This window comes from Cupressus sempervirens, chromosome 3 (assembly GCF_028749045.1).
Source record: "Cupressus sempervirens isolate cs-2001-9-10 chromosome 3, ASM2874904v1, whole genome shotgun sequence".
Lineage (NCBI taxonomy): Eukaryota > Viridiplantae > Streptophyta > Pinopsida > Cupressales > Cupressaceae > Cupressus > Cupressus sempervirens.
Genome location: NC_143120.1, coordinates 513,636,334 through 513,657,631, shown reverse-complemented (window position 1 = coordinate 513,657,631; position 21,298 = coordinate 513,636,334). Strand labels below are relative to the sequence as shown.

The 21,298-nt window shown below is 35.5% G+C and overlaps 1 protein-coding gene across 1 annotated transcript in view; it reads right to left on the bottom strand.

Moving 5' to 3' along the window:
- Nucleotides 1–445: 445 nt before the first annotated feature.
- LOC149567429 (uncharacterized) overlaps nucleotides 446–21,298 on the bottom strand; it is a 78,117-nt gene continuing 57,264 nt past the window's right edge. The window contains exon 3 of the mRNA XM_089820615.1: nucleotides 446–813. Coding sequence (XP_089676741.1) covers nucleotides 755–813 — 59 coding nt within the window. The 3' untranslated portion in view covers nucleotides 446–754. The remainder of the gene's footprint in view (nucleotides 814–21,298) is intronic.

Sequence of the window (21,298 nt, the reverse complement as noted above, 5' to 3'; positions counted from 1 at the left end):
AAAGGTAAGCTAAAATGAAATTCTTTTCAAGCCAGAAAATTGAGATGATATAAACTATGTGAGAAAATACAAATCCCAAAACAAGGATCATGTTCTTAAACCAATCAGCTCCAATCAGCTACTTTTTTCAAAACATGTATTTGTCAATCCTTGACTGATATAGCATTTCTTTATGCTACATCTATTTATAGTACTTAATGTCTAGTATTCAGACGTTCTTAAACCAATCCCTTTGTCCAAGCCAATGTATATAAAACATTTATAGGACAGACTTGCATATACAAAACCAAGGGCACAAAATATTGATAAAACTAAAAGTTTCATGTGGTTTATGAGCATCACAGAAACGCTCAACACTATACTTAAAGGACAAATTTATAATGGTGAATGTGTGATCATAAAAATACTGACAAAGAAGATTTCATCTGCAGATATATACCCCCAATTAATGTGAGAAGTTGAACACTGGAATAATATTGGCTTCAGTAAAACTCTGTGATCCAGTTTGAGATTACATGTTTATGAGGAAGAATTACTATGTTGGCTTCATAAGTTTAGAATAAAATATGATCACAATGACTTCCACGGTTCCACAAAAGTTTCCATCACTCCGTAATAATACAAAAACACTTGAAACAACTTCAGCACCCTAATGTTTGCGGAACTATGAAAAAGTGAAGAAACGTCTAGACTCCTGATGAAAGATTCATTTAAATGACAGCAACTTTCAGCAAATGTTGAAATAAACTCCTCTCTAGCTTGTAACAGCTTTCTTGAAGTTCTCACGAAATGACTTTGATGCCAAAAACAAGACTGCAAAAACAAGCACCAGTTTCAGATCATTTCCACTTCTCTTGAATCAAAAACAATAAAACAGGTTACTTCAACTTATCATTAATCGATACAAACACCTATCCTTGTATGCAAACAGCTGCAACAAAAATGTTTATTTGAGAATCAAAGCTCCTATATATAGTCTTCAATAGTAATGTTTCAGGGGAAAAAAGATAACTTGCAATGGCCCTCTCAAGTTCTTAATTAACTAGTGAGGATGATTTGACAAGAATGATGCAATTGTCAAAAGCAAAGTTACTTTGAAATGCAGATATCCTAAGTCAAAAATTCCTGAATATCCAGTGCAAATGATGTGATTGTCACAAGCAAAGTTACTTTGAAATGCAGATATCCCAAGTTAAAAATTCATCAATATCCAGTGCAACTAAGACATCCAAAAATATCTAGTGTAACAAAGACGTTCATATCACCCTCATCCTGTTCCCAGTCTAACAAGAAAGTTGCAGTGAGCTCGGAAGCATGTTTCTTTTTATTATTTTCTCCATATTTCAGGGGTGTCACAGCTCCTCAACCTTCATTCAAGGCTACTCACTCATCTCTAGGAACGCCTGCCCAAGTTTCTTCATCAACCTAAAGAAGATAGCGATTACGCCAAATTAAACAGCCAAGTGACCAATGGATGCTTTTAGAGGATGGAAAAGCCTCCATGACTTTATTCACCAAAAGGCATTAATTTGCAGCCTAGCAGGCTATTACAAACAGAAATGAATGATATTCAGATAAAAAGGATTAAGAGCACTCCTGGTCTAGGTAGATTGACAAAGCATAGTTTTCTTCTAAATTTGAACATGAATTTGAAGGTGTTGAAAATGTTTTCATTGATGTCAAAGTGTGTTTTGTTCAAGAAGGGAGATTGTTGGGAATATTGTTATTGATGAGAAGGTTGTTGATATCAAAGTTTGCAACATTGAGTATTATATTGGTTTTGATTGGAGGTCAACTTGGAGAATATTATTACTTTGAAAGAGGTACGATTGGAGGCCAACTGAGGGAATTTTATTATTTTGAAAGAGGAGTAATTGGAGGTCAACTAATGAAATTTTATTGCTGTGATTTAATTTTATAGAGCTGACTTATGTGTTTTATCATTATGTAACAAGCTTTTGTGCTTGGAAGGGTATGAAAAGGTGAAGCATGTATGTAAGCGTAATGTCACAAAATGATTTATCATTCGAATACAGAGCAGAGCAGATTCCATGAATTGTGAATGTGCAGAATAATGTGCTTGTCATCTGTTGAAAATCCAACATAATGGTGAAAGTTTGCAGAAGAGTCGGCACCTCCTAAAACAAGAGATTAGAGTCTCTTGCTGAGTTGGCGCCAGTTGTGGGAATTGGTGTCTCCAGTAGGTTGGTGCCTACAAATTCTGTGTGTGAACAATCAACTATTGCAATCACTGATTATTAATCTCCTATCTTAATAGATTATTTAACTGCCGAAAATAAATTCACAGTTTACTATAGAAAAATAACACAACTGCAACTTCACTTATAAAATACCAAAAGAAATGCGCAACACAATGAACACAATATTTTCGGACAAATTGTCTCTGGAAAAACCCCTAAGGGAAAACCAGTTCTACAGATGAGGAATTATATTAAACTTCAGCAAATCAAGAGATACAAAATTCCTTGCCTCTCACTCGTAAAACTCCGACAACCTCCTAATTTCTCCTGCTGATATTCCCCACTGCTATTCTCACGCTAACACTGCACCCTTGCTAACACTGCAAGACTGTTTGCTAGCACTGCAAACTTACAAACTCATTTGCTAGCACTGCAAATGTTTCTCCAACCTTCTTGTTCTCCAAATGCCCCCCTGACCTCCTTTTATACTACTCTTGTTGGTAAACCAACGGCCGAGATTGATTCTCAATCAACGGTCGAGATTAAAACAACTTAACAACCCTAACCAAGTCGGTTTCTAGTTGTTTCCAAAAGTGGTCAATTAATTAACAAATATTTGTCTCTAACCTAACCAATTAATTAGCAAAACAATTACTTGCTAAATAATAGCAAATGGATGAACAGCTGTCCAAAGCTAACTAAACTAACACTGTGAGGGTTAGTGTCTACAGTGGGTTGGTGCCTGCCAATATTATAAGATCATTTTTTTTTTATTGCGGCTGAATTCAGACAACAGATCCAAACAATCGTTTTCCATAGGTTTTCCCAAAAGGATTTCCACATAAACCTTGTGTTCTTAATTGTATGGATCCTGTGTGTTTGCTATTGTTGTGGTCCTTAAATTCTACGTAAAACTTTGTCTTATCAGTGGAACTTATGCACAAAGTACAATTATATTATAGAATGTAATCAGGGCTGAATATTATAAAATATTGTTCATTTTGAGCACCGTTATTTATCGTTCACGGGTATGGATCTGAGTGCATTATGGGAACAAAAGCAGTGCATGGATACCAAGTAGTTGTTAAATCTGTAGCAGTGAGACAGATCTTTCACCTGAGATGCTTATTGTGAATTTTTTGAGTCTCTTCTATTCTCAATGCTCCAGCTCTGCTTCTTCTTCCTTCAGCTTTGTATTATTTTTAGTCGTGTCTCTCTATGTTGGAGACTCCAGCTTTGCTATGTTTTGTTCCATGTTCCTGTTTGGTGTTCGAGCTTTAGGTCCACTCTCTTATGATGTTATTGAAATAATCGAAGTTAATATGCTTTCCTTCAGCGTAATAATTCCGGTGACATGGCAGCGTGATGGTTATTGTTCCTAGTGATCTGGCATCATATGTGGTTCATGCGTTTGATTTTATGGATACCGTCAAGTGTAAATCCGCTCGGGTTGGCAACTCTTCTTGAAATCAACAGTTCTTTGCTCATCCTAATGGCTCTCTCTTGGCAGTGTTTATTGATATTCATCATTGATCTTCGTCTGTGCATCTTGAACAGTTGCCGTTAGGGATTCCAAGAGATTGTGTTCACTTTCTAATGCATATCGGGATTTTTGGCAAGTGCGGTGTTATGATGTCTGAGACTTTTTTAATGAATTTTTGGAGCTCTTAATTATTTTTTCCTGGATATCATCTGGATTGAACATTGAAGCAGCATTTTATTAGTTATCCAGTTCTTCAGATACGAATATATATTCTCAGATTTGAGAAGTTAGACAATCGTTGTATTGGCTTTTGCAGTCATCGATGAAGAATGAGCAGGATATTATTCTGTATCTTTCTTGTGCATGAAAATGTCTACATTCTGACATTCTGAGATTTAATATTGTGTGTATCATGTCTTACCTGAAGCAATATATATTCTATTAAAAATCTGATCAATGAATGATCATTGAGCATTGACTTGACAGGAGCAGAGACTTTGTAATTTGTTTTGGAGATCTCAATAAAGGAACTAATTTTGGTGGGCTGGGTTGTTTTTCTCACCGAGGAGGGTTTTTCCCAGGATAATTGCATTGTGTTTTCTGATTGCTTTGCATTTAATTTGTTTTATTTCTACTTATATTATTTCTGCTCAAAAATTTAACAATAGTTAGCAGGGTAGTGGAAGTGTGCAAAAGTAGTTTGTTGATGTTATGCCCCGCACAAGAAGGGCTCTTTACTGCGCGCTTGGGATGCAAAAACAAAGCTGCATTGAACTCAAGAATCTTTGACAAAAATGCGGGTTGCTGTTCAGTGGTGTGAGGAACACATAAGAGGATGAAAGTCAAATTCCTCCAATTTGATCATAGCGAAGGCTTGGTTTTGTTGTCATATTTTCCTAGATTGTTTGATATTCATTTTGTGGCTTTAAGCTATGGTTTTAGTTTTCGTTTTATGGTGATTAATGATGTATTTCTTTCCGGTATTTGTGTGACCAAATATTCAAAAAACCAAGCCATGCCTCCTGGTTTATTTTTCTATTTGCAGATATATATATATATATATATATATATATATATATATATATATATATATATATATATATATATATATATATATATTTATGATGATCACATTATCATTGCTGAATAATCTTTAACTTTTGTGTTTGATCAAGTTTTTATTTCAATCATACTACTAATACTAAAAGTCTAATGTTTGATGGCGCACATATCGTCATATTACTCATTGTGTAGTGCCTCCCGTGTTTGCATCTGTTCCATGGTTATTTTGACCCAAGATATACTTTGATGGATTTCACATGTTTATTTGCATAATAAGATGCTTCGATGACTACACACTATTTTGATTACTAGTATCATAGCTGCTAGATGTTAGATGATGTTACTACTCAATTTGATCATATCTGCATGGTGATGCTAGTGATGTGACATGATGTTTTATGATGATACCTACTTTATTTTGTATTCGGACTTTTACTATGGTTTATATGTTATCAGATGGATGTTATTGAATTCTTTCCAATGTGTTGTTATGCTATAGATATCTATCTTTTACATTCAATAGATATATGCAAAAATGATGAATAATGATTATTTAAAGGATTTAATTTAAATGTCTTATCATGTGATCATATGTTGTTATGATGTATTGCACCATTGCTATGTGTGGATTGCCTATTGGTGCTAGTACAAAGTGGGAACAAAGTCGTGGTCACTTGCTTGCAAGATCTATGCAATACCCCGTTCTCCTTGTGATTATGTATATTTATGTGCTTTGGCTATTTATATATTGAGCATCTATACTCGATGATTGTTGTTTATTAAATCAGTACCAGGTACATTCACCCTGAAATCAAGACCTGAGCATGTACCTATATCCTTGGCAATGGCACCAAGAGATAGAGACCTTGACCATTCAAGTTGAGCTAATGCCATCCCTATATTATTATTAGCCCTTTGATAATAGTAAATTCTTATTCATAATGCATTATGTGCTTAGACCCGTGAGCGTATCTATGCATTTAGGGTTCCATAGTTGTCACGGAAAATGTTAATTAAAATGTTGATTTAATTGATTTAGGGAAATTTTTCTATTTGATTTAATTTATTTTAATTACCGGCTAATTTGTCGTGGTTGAATTCCAAATGCTTGGAACTATCTAATTTATTTAGGAAAAGGGGTGGGTTAGATTACTGAGTGATTTAATAATCTAAGTTATAAGTCACTTCAATAGAAGTGCTTACATTGGGCAAAAGTGAGTTTTATCACTCACTTCTCACTTCGCAATTTTATGTTTAGAGGATTTTGCTCCAAAACGCTTTTGAGAAGATTTATAGTTTTGCTCGTTGCCATAGTTTGGCTCATGGGATCTTTGCGAGAGTGGACTCATCGGATTCATAGTGGGGATCTCCTTCTAAGCCATGACTTTCAGTATCTTTGGAGCTCTCTCCATTTTCTTATTGCATTCTTCGTATTTGAGCATTTTGTGAGAGGTAGGTCTCTCTCATTCTTTTAAATTAATCCATTTTAATGTGTTGTTTTGATTGCTAGATGGCTGGAGATTGAGAACTAGTGTCCCCCTTCGTTTTCATGTGTTGATTTGACTCAGTTGGTCGGGTGTGAGAGCTTTATAAGTTTTCGTAGTGTTATACTAATGGATTTTGCATGTGAGCTTAGACCTTGATTTTTATTTGATTTTTGAAAGTTTGAACACATAATACAAGTGGGTTTTCGATTTCGTTGAAATCCAAGAAGTTTTGTTTTTGGGCATTTTTATCTTCACCTCATTTTGTGTGCCACCCAAATTTTGTTAAGAATTTGACGTATGTTTGGATAATGGATATGAAGTGCACTCCTTGTTTCCATCCATCCTATGGTTTTACTTTGTCGAATTCAGATTCATTGACAAATCCATACTCTCAACAAGATGCCCAATTGAGTGAACTGTTGTACTTGAATTCTTTTGTTGCATTTCTGGAATCCAACCCTTGCATTGGTTTTATCCTGATATTTCGTGGAGTAAGTTGTGCCCACCCACAAGCACGTGCACGTGCACGTGTATATAGTGGGATCTTGCAAGACCCTAACTCTTGGATTTAGGCTGGTTGAGTGTTTGTTCACTTGGGGGCTAGGTTGGGAACTTGCATTACCTTATGGCACTCGTAGGACGAGCATGGTAGTGTAGAGGCATGGAAGTGACCTTTCACGTGCACCCCAGCCTGGAAGTGGCCGACAAAGTAACATGGGGAGGTTTTAACAAATGATAATCAGACTAAATTAAATGGGTGATAAAACTAATATAAGATATTTGATCTACCCACCTGTACGGTTGTTGACCGAGGGAGCAAACACAAGGGCGTGGTCTTTATATAGTTGCCAACTTTCTAAAGAATTTGGTGCGAGGATACAGTACGTAGTCTCCTAAGGGTTCATACCCCTATATAGCTTGGGCTAGTATGAGCCAAGCAACGACACTCCACTAAAGTCCCTACATAGTTATCCTATAGTGTGTTTGACTAGTGACCTAATGTATTGCATTGTATTCATGATCATTGAGTTCTTGTGTATTGCACTGATTAGCGTGACTATGGTCGAGTCATTATCTCCATGAGCACAACAGAGTGGGCCTATAGGTTCCATGTGGTTGGGAGGCATTGCTACCTATACTACTGCTAGGGATCGGAGAACATGGGCGACTATCTTCCAGTTGCAGGATATCGTTGACTTACCCCTTCTTCTCTTGTCCTCTCGATCTCATTTTGTACTTGCACTTGGTGTGGATTTTCTCTTATTCTTTGAAATTCGTGTATCTGATTAGATAGATGTTTTAATGATTTAATTGATGTTTTAATTATTGTGGTATAATCAATTGCTTATCTCCTCAATTTGTGTGCATCTAGTACTCCCCGGTGTAGAGGATCTTTTTTTTTTATTTGGCACCTGATATGGTTTTCTCATTGAGAAGGGTGTTGTATCACACCCCTCTTGAGCATCATATTGTGTGGTGAAAGATCGTTTAGCATCTCATCGCGTGTAGTTATTACATTGCATCACATGCAATAGAAGCATCGTATCGCACGATGATGTATCCTATCACACCATTTATTGGCAAAAGATCTCACCAGTTTTGAGCATCATATTGCACGATGAAATCTTGTATTGTCTCTTTATGAGTTTCATTGCACTAAACTATAGAGAAATTGTTGCACCTTGAACAAAGAGCACTTCGGGATTTTTTCAAAGTTTGTAAATTGGATTTCCAGATACCCGTTTAGATGTTACTCTTCCCAATTCGGAACATATCAAATATCGAACATTTCGGGTGGGTTGGCAAGGTTGTTGCATTATTCTTGCATTTTAGCCGAAAATGAACTTGTATGTTTAATCATTTGGGAACTTGTATTTGGGCACTAAAATGAACGTCGAATCTAATGCTACCTTGGATAATGGAATTAACCTTGCATGATTAATCACCTAGGCATAAATGCATACATTTTGTAAGTAATGGAACACTTGGTAATCTTTGGTGAGTCAGTTAAGTCTTTCGCTTGCTATCGTTACGATTGATGTATGTATTCATGCTTTCATTTAACAAAAAAAAGAGTATTGTTTTATCCTTGTTTCCAAAGATTCCCAGATGAGGCCTTACAAAAATCATATTACTAGTACTAAAAGTCTAATGTTTAATGACTACATATATCCTCATATTAGTAACTGTACTCATTGTATCATTATCTGATTTATTCAAATGTTAGAAATTTTAAATTTGCAGGTATTCATACATGTGTAAAGGGAACTGCATTCCAAAAATGTAGATATATTTCTCTTTGCAGATCTGAGGGAAACCATATGGTCCAACATTCAAAAATTATGGTTTGCTTGTGGGCCCAGTCACAACCCATAAAAAATAATTCTGTAATATTTTATTGTGTTTAAAATAAATTTCTGACAGATGTCCAATTCGTATATTTTGCCTTCACCAATTTACCCTTCATTTAGCAGCTAGCCTATTCACATTCCTATAGAGTATTACGAGAGAATATGCTGACTTGTACGACAAACTCTTTGAACATAGGTTAATTAAGTCTACTACAACCTCTTTGGAACTGTTTTGTCAAGCAATTTGGAACATTTCACCATCAAACAGTCACCGTGCGGTTGAGCTCAACTATTGGAGGCCGCTATTTGATCATTTACTAGATATTATATTCAAAAGTAATGCAATGTGTTGCAGCTTTGGTGGGAACATTATATTGTTTTACAAATTCCAATCATTTGTCTCATGCTTCGCTACATTATCAATTTCTATTATGGGGATTTGTTTATGAGTTTCAAGCATTTATATTTCAGCTAAGTGCAGAACTTTATATTTAGTGTTACTACTTGCTATTACAACTAATTCGATCAAGGATATTTAACAGAGTACCACAGGGACATCTCTTCCCCCAAAAAGCCCTATGTCTCAGAGACGGGGATGCACTGGGGACATTGGGATGCCATTTCAACATCTCCAAGGTGCCACCCAATGGTCTCCGTCCCGAAGGAGACAGGGAGATGTTACGATGTCTCTTGAGGGGATAGGAGGATGGGGACGTATCCCTCGACTCCTCCAAAGTACCCTAGGACATGTGGGGCCCATTAGTTGTGTTATATTGCTTGCATTCACTATGTGGCTTTCATTTGCATTCATTTTGGGTTTGTTATTGTTTGCAACAGCAGCAAGAAGAAGAGTGCAGAGTTGAGAAAAGGGTGCTTGTAAGAGTGAAAAGAGTGATTGCAAGGCAAAGAGTAGTGACAAGGAGCAAGAAGAAGAGGAGGAAGAAGATTCTTCACCTTGTTGAAGAGATCTTTCAAGCAAAAGGTAGGGTTTCTCACTGATTTTTCATTGTTTTAATTTTATATTTTTTTTGTTATAGTTATTTGAATTTCATTTTTAGATTGAAATAGATTCATATCATTTCAATTATAATTGTTGCTTAAATTTTGACTAAAAATTTTGTTATTTTAAGGAAGGGCATAGGCTGAAACCATGTATTTATTGTTTGTTTTTTCTTTTGGTAAAATGCAGTGTCAAAATGAGCTGCCACAGTCATGAAACAAGTGGCAATGATGATGAGATGGAATTGGAAACTCATTCTCATAGTAGCCAAGAACATGAATCTAAGGCTGAGCATGATGATGAAAGCAATGAGGGGGAGTGAGCAAACTAAATCTCAATCCACAGATAATTGGCCACCTGGTCCACCATCTACTAATTGCCCCTCCACACTATTGACAAACTCAGCTAGGGGTAAATACGATCCTAACTCACCTCTTAGACAATTTGCAACGAGGTCACACTTTTGACAAACTCGGCTAGGGGTAAATACAATCCTAAATCACCTCTTAGACAATTTGCAATGAGGATAGATGCTCCAACATAAGTAGATGGTGGCACAAGGAAGTGGAAATGCAACATACGTGGTATATAATGGTTTTGTAGCATCACTAGAGTAAATGCACACTTTCTTTTTTGGACAGGAAAAGGTGTGGGAACATCTGACTTTTTGAAGCCAAGTAAAAGTTTGTGTTATAGAATTAAATTCAGCAAGTTTTGGGGCATTCCAGAGGACTTGGGGATTCAAATGCCTACTACCTCATTTGGCAAGCAACAAATTCAGTCTATTCAATAGTCAAGGGCAGCCACATATTTTTTTCTCCTAGATCGCAGTAGAGCATCATCATCTTCAGGGGTAGGCTTAGGCCCTTCTTCCACTTTTAGTGCTACGGCTGAAGTAGAACTTGTAGACACCCTAAAATTGGCAGAACTTTGGAAACATAATTTTCATCAAATCAATAAAGATTAAGAGAAAATTTAGAGAAAAACGAGGAAAAACAACAAAGTTTTGGATTAATCACAATATCAAGCTACTTACACAATTAATTTAATCAATTAATTGCCTAATTTCTTGAGCATTTTACAATTCTAAATTCTAAAATCATTTCAAAAAGGTAATTTAATTCAAAAGGGGAAATCAAAAACCAAATAAAAAGAGAAAAACACAAATTGAAGAAAATGCAAAATTAAATAAAACAAATAAAGTCATTATCCCCTCAAATAGTGAATATCCACCTTTTTCGATTAAAAAGAAAAGAAAAAGCTCTTTTATCTTCACAAACTAAGTCTGTTGGGCTTTTCCTTTTGAGATTTTATGAGATATTTTCAGACTTACCATTTCCCTGGATAAAAAAGTAATTCCTACATCTTTACCCCAGCCCTTCCTAAAATCCTATAAATAGGAGGGAAAATCAAGAGCAAAAGGACCCAAGTTTTATGCATCCTTACTATAGGCATACTAGAGCTAGCATTTGATAATCCATTTAGCATCATTTTGGCATCATTTAAGCATTATCTAGCATTATTTAGCATTGTTTAGTTTCATAAATACACATATCTATAGCATTTTCATGTTCTCATCTTGATATATCTTGCATTCGCATTAGATCTCATATAGTTTTTCATAGATCTGCACAAATAGCATAATCCCATTCTAGAATTGTCACTAAGATGTTGGTCTAAAAGCAATTTTTGCAGTTGTCGTTCGAGAAACATGAGATGTTCGTGGATTGCTTATTTGATAGTTGTTTCTTGGGTCTAGCTTAGCTCACTACTATTCTCACTAGATTTCACACCAAGGTCTCGTGAATACACATTTCTCTCATGTACAGAACTAAGCAAGGGAAAATGGAAGGTGACAATTGAAAGAAACTCCATAGCATTTTTATTTAATGCACATATAAAAAAAGAGATAGAGGAATTCATTAGTAGATTCATTTTTTCCAATAGCGTACCACCTCATATAGCCCAATCTCCTTATTATAAGGAGATGTTGCAAAAGGTTGCGAAGGGGGAATTACCATCATTTGTTCCCCAAATGAGCAAAAATTAAAGACCACAATCTTGGATAATGAGTATGCCAAAATGAGTCAAATGACGAAGACCATAAGGACAATTTGGGAGAACTCAGGATGCAACATTATCATGGATGGGTGGATAGACATTAGGAACCGTCCACTCATCAATATCATAGTTACATGCTCAGATGGCCCATTCTTTCTCAAGGCATTGATTGTATAAGGCGTCAAAAGGATGTTGACTTTCAATTTGACATCCTTCGAATAGCTATAGGGGAGATTGGGCCACAAAATGTGATCCAAGTGGTGACTGATTAGCACCTGTGTGTAGAGTGGTAGAGAGGCTTGTTGAGGCGGCATATAGATACATTTGGTGGACTTCGTGTTGTGTGCATGCTATGAACAATGTTGTTACATCCCAATTTTTGACCTAATTTAAAATGTTCATATAGCTGTTGAGGTTCACATGAAGTCAGTTGACAGTTAAATTTGTTATAATCCTTCGAAATGGTAAGATGGTTGGTCGTTATAATTTCATGTGAAGATAACATGCTAGTTGTTTATTTATTACGAATTCGTGGAATTGAAAAGACAGTTAGCCATTATGATTATTTATGATTAAATAACTTGTTATGGTAATATGATTTAACTGCAGAGAATTTCCTTGTAGGAAGCACGTCAAAGGGGTGGAAGCATTGTCAAAAAAGAATTGGGCACAAGAGCATCACCATCACTGGGCAATGGGTATGAATCGTGAATCACCATAGTTGAGGACCTAGTGACTTGAACATTAGGATACAATCGATAGAACCACATGAGCTATTAAATAAATAATTTAAAACATAAAATAATTTAATTAAAATATAATAAGTACCTCAAAGGATTTTGAATGATCTTACACCATATTATTTTAATATATGTTTACCGACAACAATGTATAGTTATGTACGTACACATAGACATAAAAATGAAGTGACACCATAATATTATTTTCTTATAATAAAATGATGCCACCTCACCAATATATCTATGTATACGTAGATAAATATAAATCATAATATTTTTCGAATTATAACCTTCCAACTCTTTTTCCATCTCTTTATTCTTCTTTTAAAAACCGATTGAACACTTGGCATTTAGTTGGTGCTCAAAGAGCCAAGATAATTCTTTAAGTTACGAAAGCCAAAGAGTTTTTTTAAAACCTTTTTATATCATGGGTCGAGTGAGACGAAATAAAGAAGAGAACACATTCTCAATTTCCATTTTACTATGGCACTTTCCTTGCTCATTCCGGCTCCCTTAAACATCTTCGACTCCTTCATCATTTCCGTTTTTCTCTACTCATACTTCTAGCTACCATTTCCATTTGAATCCCTGCAAGTTCTCTGCAGATTGCAATGCTACCATCCTTGTTTGCAAGCAGCTGAATATCACTCTACCTTGCTGGAATTAAGGTTGTCTTTGCCTACTGTGATTACACCAAGAAATTAATTTGATGAAGAACAGATATACAAGCATCTAACAAGGCTCAGGCATTTCCAAAATTTATTCCAGGTTATGTGCAGATCCAAAATCCAAACATTACAATATGATTTTCTTATTCATTTGTTACAGCAAATCCGATTTACATAGCAGTAAGCTACAGCTTATATCACGATGCAAAATATCTTGCTTGATGACATAGGTCAGACAACCTCTAAGTTAAAGTTGTTTATGGCAAATAAATGCCAAGTAACCATGTTATGAAATTATGATTTATTATGCCATTGGAGATTAGAATTCAAATGATATTTTATGCAAGTCTTAAAAAACACATTCATCAAATCACAGATTGTGATAAGATGGAACATATATTATTCATGAACAGTTAAGAATCAACAAAAAGAGCGGCTCTGAGATTCCAACACCTAGGACTCACCCGGCTGTATAGCCAAGGAAAAGGGTGAAGGGGTGAGACAAAGGAAACCTGAAATAATAAGAAACTGAATCAGATGTGATCTAACAATGTTTATTATTTTTTAAATGAATCATTTAATAGCTCATGCATGATCATGTTTATTGTTTAATTCTGCTGTCCAGTCGAGTGGTGTGATTAGATACTAGGATGCTCAGTGGTTGACAAGGTGTCCCATGCCTATTCCAAGTAGGGAGGGCATTTTTCATTAGAGATTGTGTGGGGATAAGTTATGCTCCAAGGTTGGGTGGTTAAGCCTCTCACAATGTTTCCCCTCTACAAAATGTCGAACGTACACCAAATAAAGATAAGTTATGCATTCAAATGTTTGTCGGAAACAAGTATTTTTACTTTTATGATGTATATTCAAGCAAAAGGTAAGATTAATTGAGTTGTATCATCATTACAATTATTTCTTTAGAAGAAAGCAACTCTTATCGTCAATATAATTGACAACCAGTTAAATCGATTGATCTTCTAACTGAACATGGAATATATTTAATTGTGAGAGAGAGATTTATCTGATGGATTGTTATTTCAGTCTTTCATTTATAATGATTATGAGCATACCTCCTAATCTTATGTTATTGCTATAGTTAAGCAATCGGAAGAAAATGAATGATACAATGGTATCTGAAGCCCTAAATGATACAGTGGTATCTGATGCCCTAAATGATCCAATGGTAATTAAAGCCCTAAATGATACAATGGTATCTGAAGCCCTAAACGATACAGTGGTATTGACGCCTCAAATGATATAATGGTATCTGATCCAATGGTAATTGATGCCCTAATTGATATAGTGGTGTGTGATGCCCTAAATGGTATAGTGGTATTTGATGGTAATCGTCATTTGATTTTGATATAATGGTATTTGATGGTAATCGTCAATTGATCATAAGTGATATTTATAGACTAATCTAGGTGATTGCAGAAGTATCCTTACATTGATTTTCGGATTCAAATTCCATTGTAAATAGATTTTAATTTCCATAGTAAACTTATTGATGGTGATTTCAAATGTTAGTTATGAGTTTTCCATTTAAGTAATTGTACCTGTTAATCTCATTCACATGAACATAATTGATTTAACTGTCTTCCTATGAAAATGAAGTAATAATTGTATTTCTTTGAATATATTAGTTGTTAACTAAGACCCTGAAAAACTAGATGTTACAAATGCACTCAAGGACAATGGGAAGATTGACTGGATTAAGGGAGTGGTCAGCAATACTAGAGATGTGCAAATGTATATCTACAACCATCAGACTTTAGAGGAGATTGAGCCACAAAATGTGGTCCAAGTGTTGATTGGTGCAGCACCTGTGTGTAAAGCGGCAGGGAGGCTTGTTGAGGCAGCATATAGACACATCTGGTGGACTTTGTGTTGTGTGCATGCCATGAACAATGCACTTAAGGACATGGGGAAGATTGACTAGATTAAGAAAGTGGTCAACGATGTTGAAGATGTGCGAATGTATATCTACAACTGCCCTTTAGGAGCTTCACTAGGAAGAAGTTCCTAAAACCAGTTTAGACCAAATATGCATCCTACTTCATTCTTTTGGAGAGAATGATTGAGTTACAAGAGTCATTGCAACTCATGGTTATGACGAATGAGTGCAGTAGGTGCCAAGGGAGGAAGGTGAAGGAGATAGTGAAGAGTGATGTATTTTGGAGTAATGCAAAATACATAATCTCTATCATCACTCTAGTTTTCTAGGTCATCAGACATGGGGATGGGAATCTGCCTAGCCTTGGTAATGTGTATGAGTGCATTGATTCTATACTTGGCTAGATGAGGGCGGTTGTGCAAGAGAGACATCTCAATTTAGCATTCTACCATGCGCACATTTGGCCTATCATTCAGCTCAAATGGAATGGTCTAAGCACTCCCCTACATATGGTTGCTTATGCATTAAATCCAAGTGGTACATGCATAGGCTTGGTAGGTGATTCATATCATGCTACTTATTTTAATCATCTTTATGTCTTATATTGTTATACATCATGATACTTGAACCTTTTCATAACTAGCATCTTCTATTTGCCAATAATTGAATTTTTGAATTTTGAACTTTCTAGGTGAAGGAAGGGTTCTTCAAGTGCATTGATGGGATGTATGACTCTGAGACTGTTGGGAAGGTTCGCCTTAAGTGGATAAAATTTGCTGCTCTTAGGGGTTATAGGATTGTGTCAAAGATGGACCAAAAAACTATGGCACAGGAGGATCAGATTTTGTGGTGGACTTGTCATGGACTGAAATCAACAACTACCACACTAGCTATTTGTTTATTGTCTCAAGTATCTAGTTCCTTAACTTCAGAACCTATTTAATAATAATATGTAATCAATTAATGTTTTAAGTTTTTACTTTCTAAGGAACTTGAGTTTTACTTTTCAACTGTTATCACACTACACATTTGATTGCTATATCAAGTATCTAGTTCTTCATCTTTTGAGAGGAACAGGTCTACATATAGCTTTATCCACTCTATTAAGAGGAGCAAGCTTACCTCTCAGAGAATAAAGAAGCTAGTGGTTCTACATAGTCTCTTGCATATGAATGATCCCAAGACACGTGTGTACAAGGAAAGCCCAACAGCACAATGGGATGTAGAGCCAAAGGAGCCATCACAGATTGATAACGATGAGGATACTATAGATGCAAGGTTGGTTGGTGTTCCTTTCGCGGCTCTTAACCTTGGAGAGTCTGATAGTTCTGACTATGACAAGTTTGTTGACCTCCCGAGGGATGATTAGAGGCCTCCTTCACTACATTTTAGGCCTTGGCCCTTGACATTTTGATATATGAACACTGAAATTTGAATATCATATTGATATTATGTTGCACTTGCTCAATGTAATCATCTTTATGATGATTAATGAGATACTCAAATATTTGATATCTATGACAGTATTATTATTTGGCTTTGCTGATTCAAGTATTTGAAATTCTAATATTTATAGTTCAATGTGATGGAACCCAAATTTTATGCGAAAATTAAGGCCTCCATTTGAGAAATAATGAAGTCTTGTCATTGATTCATGTTAAGATGCCCAAAAGCACATTGGAGATTTTGTAAAGAATCTATGACTATATACTTAATGGAATATAGAAACCAACCAACAGGTCCAATCCGATGTTTCCATCTTACCTCATACCATTTTTTGATTGTATGAACTTTGAGAGCTGGTGAAGGAACTATACTTTCTAGAAGTTGATTATACATGTGCTCATAGGAGAATGAGAATATCCAACAAGTTGGCATAGTCAAATTATGGTGGTTCAAATCATGTTGGCAGAGCATTATATATTTAAAATGGATATCCAAATTCTCATACAATTGATAAAGTAAATACAGAAAATAAAACCGTTGTCATTTACCATTTGGTTACTAGAATAGGAATAGAAAATTTGGAAAACGTTTTCTATTTTTCGTTTGGTTCATCAATTGGAATAAGGCATAGGAATACATATTCTCATTTTGCCTCTAAAATGAGCTTACACCCATTCCAAAAAATAGCTGTTATTGGAATAGCCATTCCTATTCTCCATTCCTACCTGCAACCAAATGGGCCCTTATTATCTCTTTATGGAAATCAACCACAAAAGTGCAGAGATGAAGAATTTTGTTACTTCTAAGTATATGTTTTTCAGAACTGATCTAACAGAAGTACAGAGACTCGCAATGGAATTTTCTAGCCCAACATGAATCAAAACTAATATCACTAATTGGAGTTCCCAACTTTACATACACTCGACTAAAGCAAATACAATGCTATATTGAATAGTGAAGACCTCTTTATGATTATGATGCTCAACCATCCATTATTTAAACTGCCAAAAAATGAATATGTGAGGAAGATACACACAAGGGAATGATATATATATATATATATATATATATCGCAGGACCAACATTGTTCAAATATGTGGCAGCCATTAAAATATACTTCTACAGGGGCACATTGAGAATCAATTTTCTGAGCAAATACTCATGAAACTTGGGGAAGATAGGCCCGTTGAATATTGGAAACACCATTGAAGCATGATTCTATTTGGTGGGCTATTGGTGTATGTGTTCCAAGGCTTGCTTGCACTACTACTAAGAGACCTAGCTTGTCTCTTCTAGGAACCTAGTCTCCTCTAGGTCCTAATTGGCTTAGGTGATTAACTAAGTCCAATTCCAACTCTTTTCAAAGAGTTCTTAACCCTTGTGCTTAACCTTGAAAGACTAACACCTTTAGATAGTACAATCCTTCACCCTCACTTAAAAAACTCTACGCGCAACTTGCTCACAAACTCCATTCTTCATTGCAGGGGTACCATCAACATGATAACATTCCATTTGCTTCCTTTTTTATCCATTTGGAAAGATCTTTAGGTCATTTCCCTATCGATTTCAAGATTTGGTCTCTAGGAAGCCTATTTAGGCCTAGTTGCAATTAGCCCTTTAAAATGACTAATTCCACTTTCTTGCCAAAACTTTCCAAACAACTTGGAAAACTAATCCCAAACTCGAATACCCTTTTGGATTCTCTAAAGGATTCTATAGGCTTAATACTCCTAGGTCATTTGTACAAGGGGTTCCTACTATCTAGGTCTAATAGGGCTAAAAGGCCTATTTCTTAGGAATTCATTGGTTTCTTGATCAAAACCCACTCACATGGATTGATAATCCCTGGATCCTTCTAACATAGCAAGATATGTTCATATCACACCTGGAACTATACTTGTTCCATACTGTACTAAATTACCTTGCAATAAATCTTCACTTTCTCCTATCTGAAGCCTCAGAATTGGACTCTATCTGCTCGCCTAGGGCTTAGTAGTAAAAATAGCTTCCCATACTTCCATGACTCCCAATCCTAAACCTATGTACATTACTGACTCTCCTAGCATTTCCATCTACCCTTAGGTGTTTTCCATGGCTAGATTTCATGGGGGAGCCATATCTATATAGACTGGTCAGCACAAAACCAGTAAGAGGTTTAGAACTTAAACAATTTATTCAACACTTAATACCTACTCTAATCAACTCGCTTATCAAATGTAAAGCTCTCCAAACTAATCAAAGAACACTATACTATCATCAAAACTAATCTTTCAATCCAGCATAAGGCATTGTCACTACTAAAACTCGAGAAATGGCTGAAAAATGTTGTTGCAGAGCTCTATTCCCCACTCAAAACTATTACAATGCATACCCATGTTTCTAGATTCGAGTCTTTTTACGATATTAGATGTCATCTCCACCATTCTAGGGCCTGTTGGTCGATTTCCCACTCCCTATACTTAAGGGAATCCAAGATAACTAAGTTGCATGCAACATATGCAATAATTGCGAATGTTGTCATGACAACTTCTTGACAACATTTGGCATCTTTGCCATTATGCCTTCATCCTACTTTTTAGGACCTTTAACTTCTATATTCCGAGGAACCAACACCATTTATGGCCATTAAGCATCTTTCTCACCACTTTATGTGTTTAGAACACATTTAAGACTCTAATCCAACACTAAGCTTCTAAGCCTAAGAAATTGAAATGCAACTAACAATGACTATTTTGATGACCCTAGTCCTAATGACTAACTCACCTAGTCCACAATGAAATGACCTTTTAGGTCTTAAAACAACCTAATCTAAACTTCCTAACTTGGCTAGAGTCAAAAACAAGCCAAAATACTACACATTAAGAGGTTAGCTTCAATGTGCACTTGCATCAACTATGCTAGCGTTTGATTGTGGAGTTTTCATAAATGTTTGGACAACACCCGATGTCATGGCACTTTCTATCGGATCCCTCGCATCCTATTTGAGCCATAATTAGAAGTCGGTCAAATTGAATATTATGACAAGAAATGTTCGAGGCTTAGTGTATATGATGTGTGACTTGGTTAACTTCAATGCTCAGCATCCGAGTAAGAGGAATTTGGTGGCAAACATGCAGATGCAAAAGTGAAGACTATGACAGACAAAGATAGTAGTAATAGTAATGAAATAGAGGAACGTCAAACACAAATGGATTCCGTGTAAAGAGATTTGGAAGGTGTTGAATTCCAAACCATGTTCAAGAATGTATTTTTTCGTATTAATCATTCCCAATGCATATGTGATTCCTTTCGAATAGACATAGTCGCATATCATATGCCTGATGAAAGAGGAATTCCGATGAATTGAAAAGGCCTGATGAAAACCAAAAAGTCCACACTATGATAGGAGCATATTCTTGTGCGGTGCGATTATTGTTAAGGATCAGGCATTTTATTTAATATGAATAGAGCTAGATTATAATTAAAATGTTACCAATCTATGTTAACAGTGGTCACTTATTAATTCTGAAGAGCTGCAACTATAGTTAGAAGGGATTAAATAAAATGAAAGGTTGTAATTATTAAGAGATATCTTCCATATATATGTGGAGTTTATTAAAAAAAAAAATTGTATTCGAACATTTATATTCAACAAGAAACATTTTATATGTATTTGTACGAAGGAGGAATAAGGGCTTAAATATGACTTGTAATATAAATTAATTTATTTTATTTTAAATAATACAATAAAATGTCTTTTGCTTATTTCTAAATGGCATGGAGATTTAAACTATAGTGGATTCATCCTTTGTAATTATTTTTAAAAATTCTACAAGCGATTTTAATGTCGGATAAGTGGACATGGTCATTTAGCATTTTAAATTTGATCATCATAGATATAGTAAAATGTATAATTGTTTCCAATTGTCTCCGTACCAGAGGAGTTAAAATTCAATCTGGACTAATTTAAGATTGCATAATATTTGGTATGTCGCATCTTGATTATTAAATTGTTGATAGTTCAAGTACATAAGAACTTCATAAAGTTGTAAGTGAAAATGCACTGAAGTTGACTCTATTGCTCGGATGAGTAGAGGCACTCGTCTTTCTATTATTGAAGTCAAAAAATCTACATATTCCTTCCTACAAGCATCAAATTCATTATTAACAAACCTTATACAAAACATTCAATTATTTCAAGTACTCATCATTCAATTTCATTTTCATCGAGTTTAAGGACCTTGCTAGCCGGAGAACTACAAAGCTTAAATTCTTTTTAGAAAAGCTTTGAACCAAGTGATCAAGTTTGAGGAGGTCTACCCACCTAGGTGTAGCGGAGCCTAAAGTGCAAGAGAATCAAGGTGATTCTCATTCGTTGGCCAAAATTGATTGCGGAATCCTACCAGAGAAGTGGCAGGCTCTTGGATTTCCAATCTGCGGTTTTGGGAACCAACACAATGTTCAATCACAATGCAATGTTCAAATAGTTAAATTTTAGAAAATTAGTATTTTTTATTTTACATTTTTACGTCTTATATTGTCAATGTTACACATCATTTCATAAGATCTTTCCATTTTAGTGTCAATGTAGCCATCAATGAGTCTCTTCCTAATTTTATTACCCTGAAATCTAAAAGGGGGAAATGGACCCAAGCTATAGTGTATGAGAATGTCACCCTCTACTATCAAAGATTTGCTAAGTAGGGTCATGTTATGGCGGATTGCAAAGTTCCAACTCAAAATGAACCTAAGCCAAAGGCCAAATGTTCTTCCCCATCTATCTCTAGGAAAATAGTGCAGAAGGACAAGACTCATAGTGAGTTAGAGGACTATCCATTCACTGATAGCCTACTAGAGCAAATGAAGTCACCAAGCTAGGTGGGGCAAGATAACTTGAATGAAATCCCTCCCATGGGAAGTATGGAA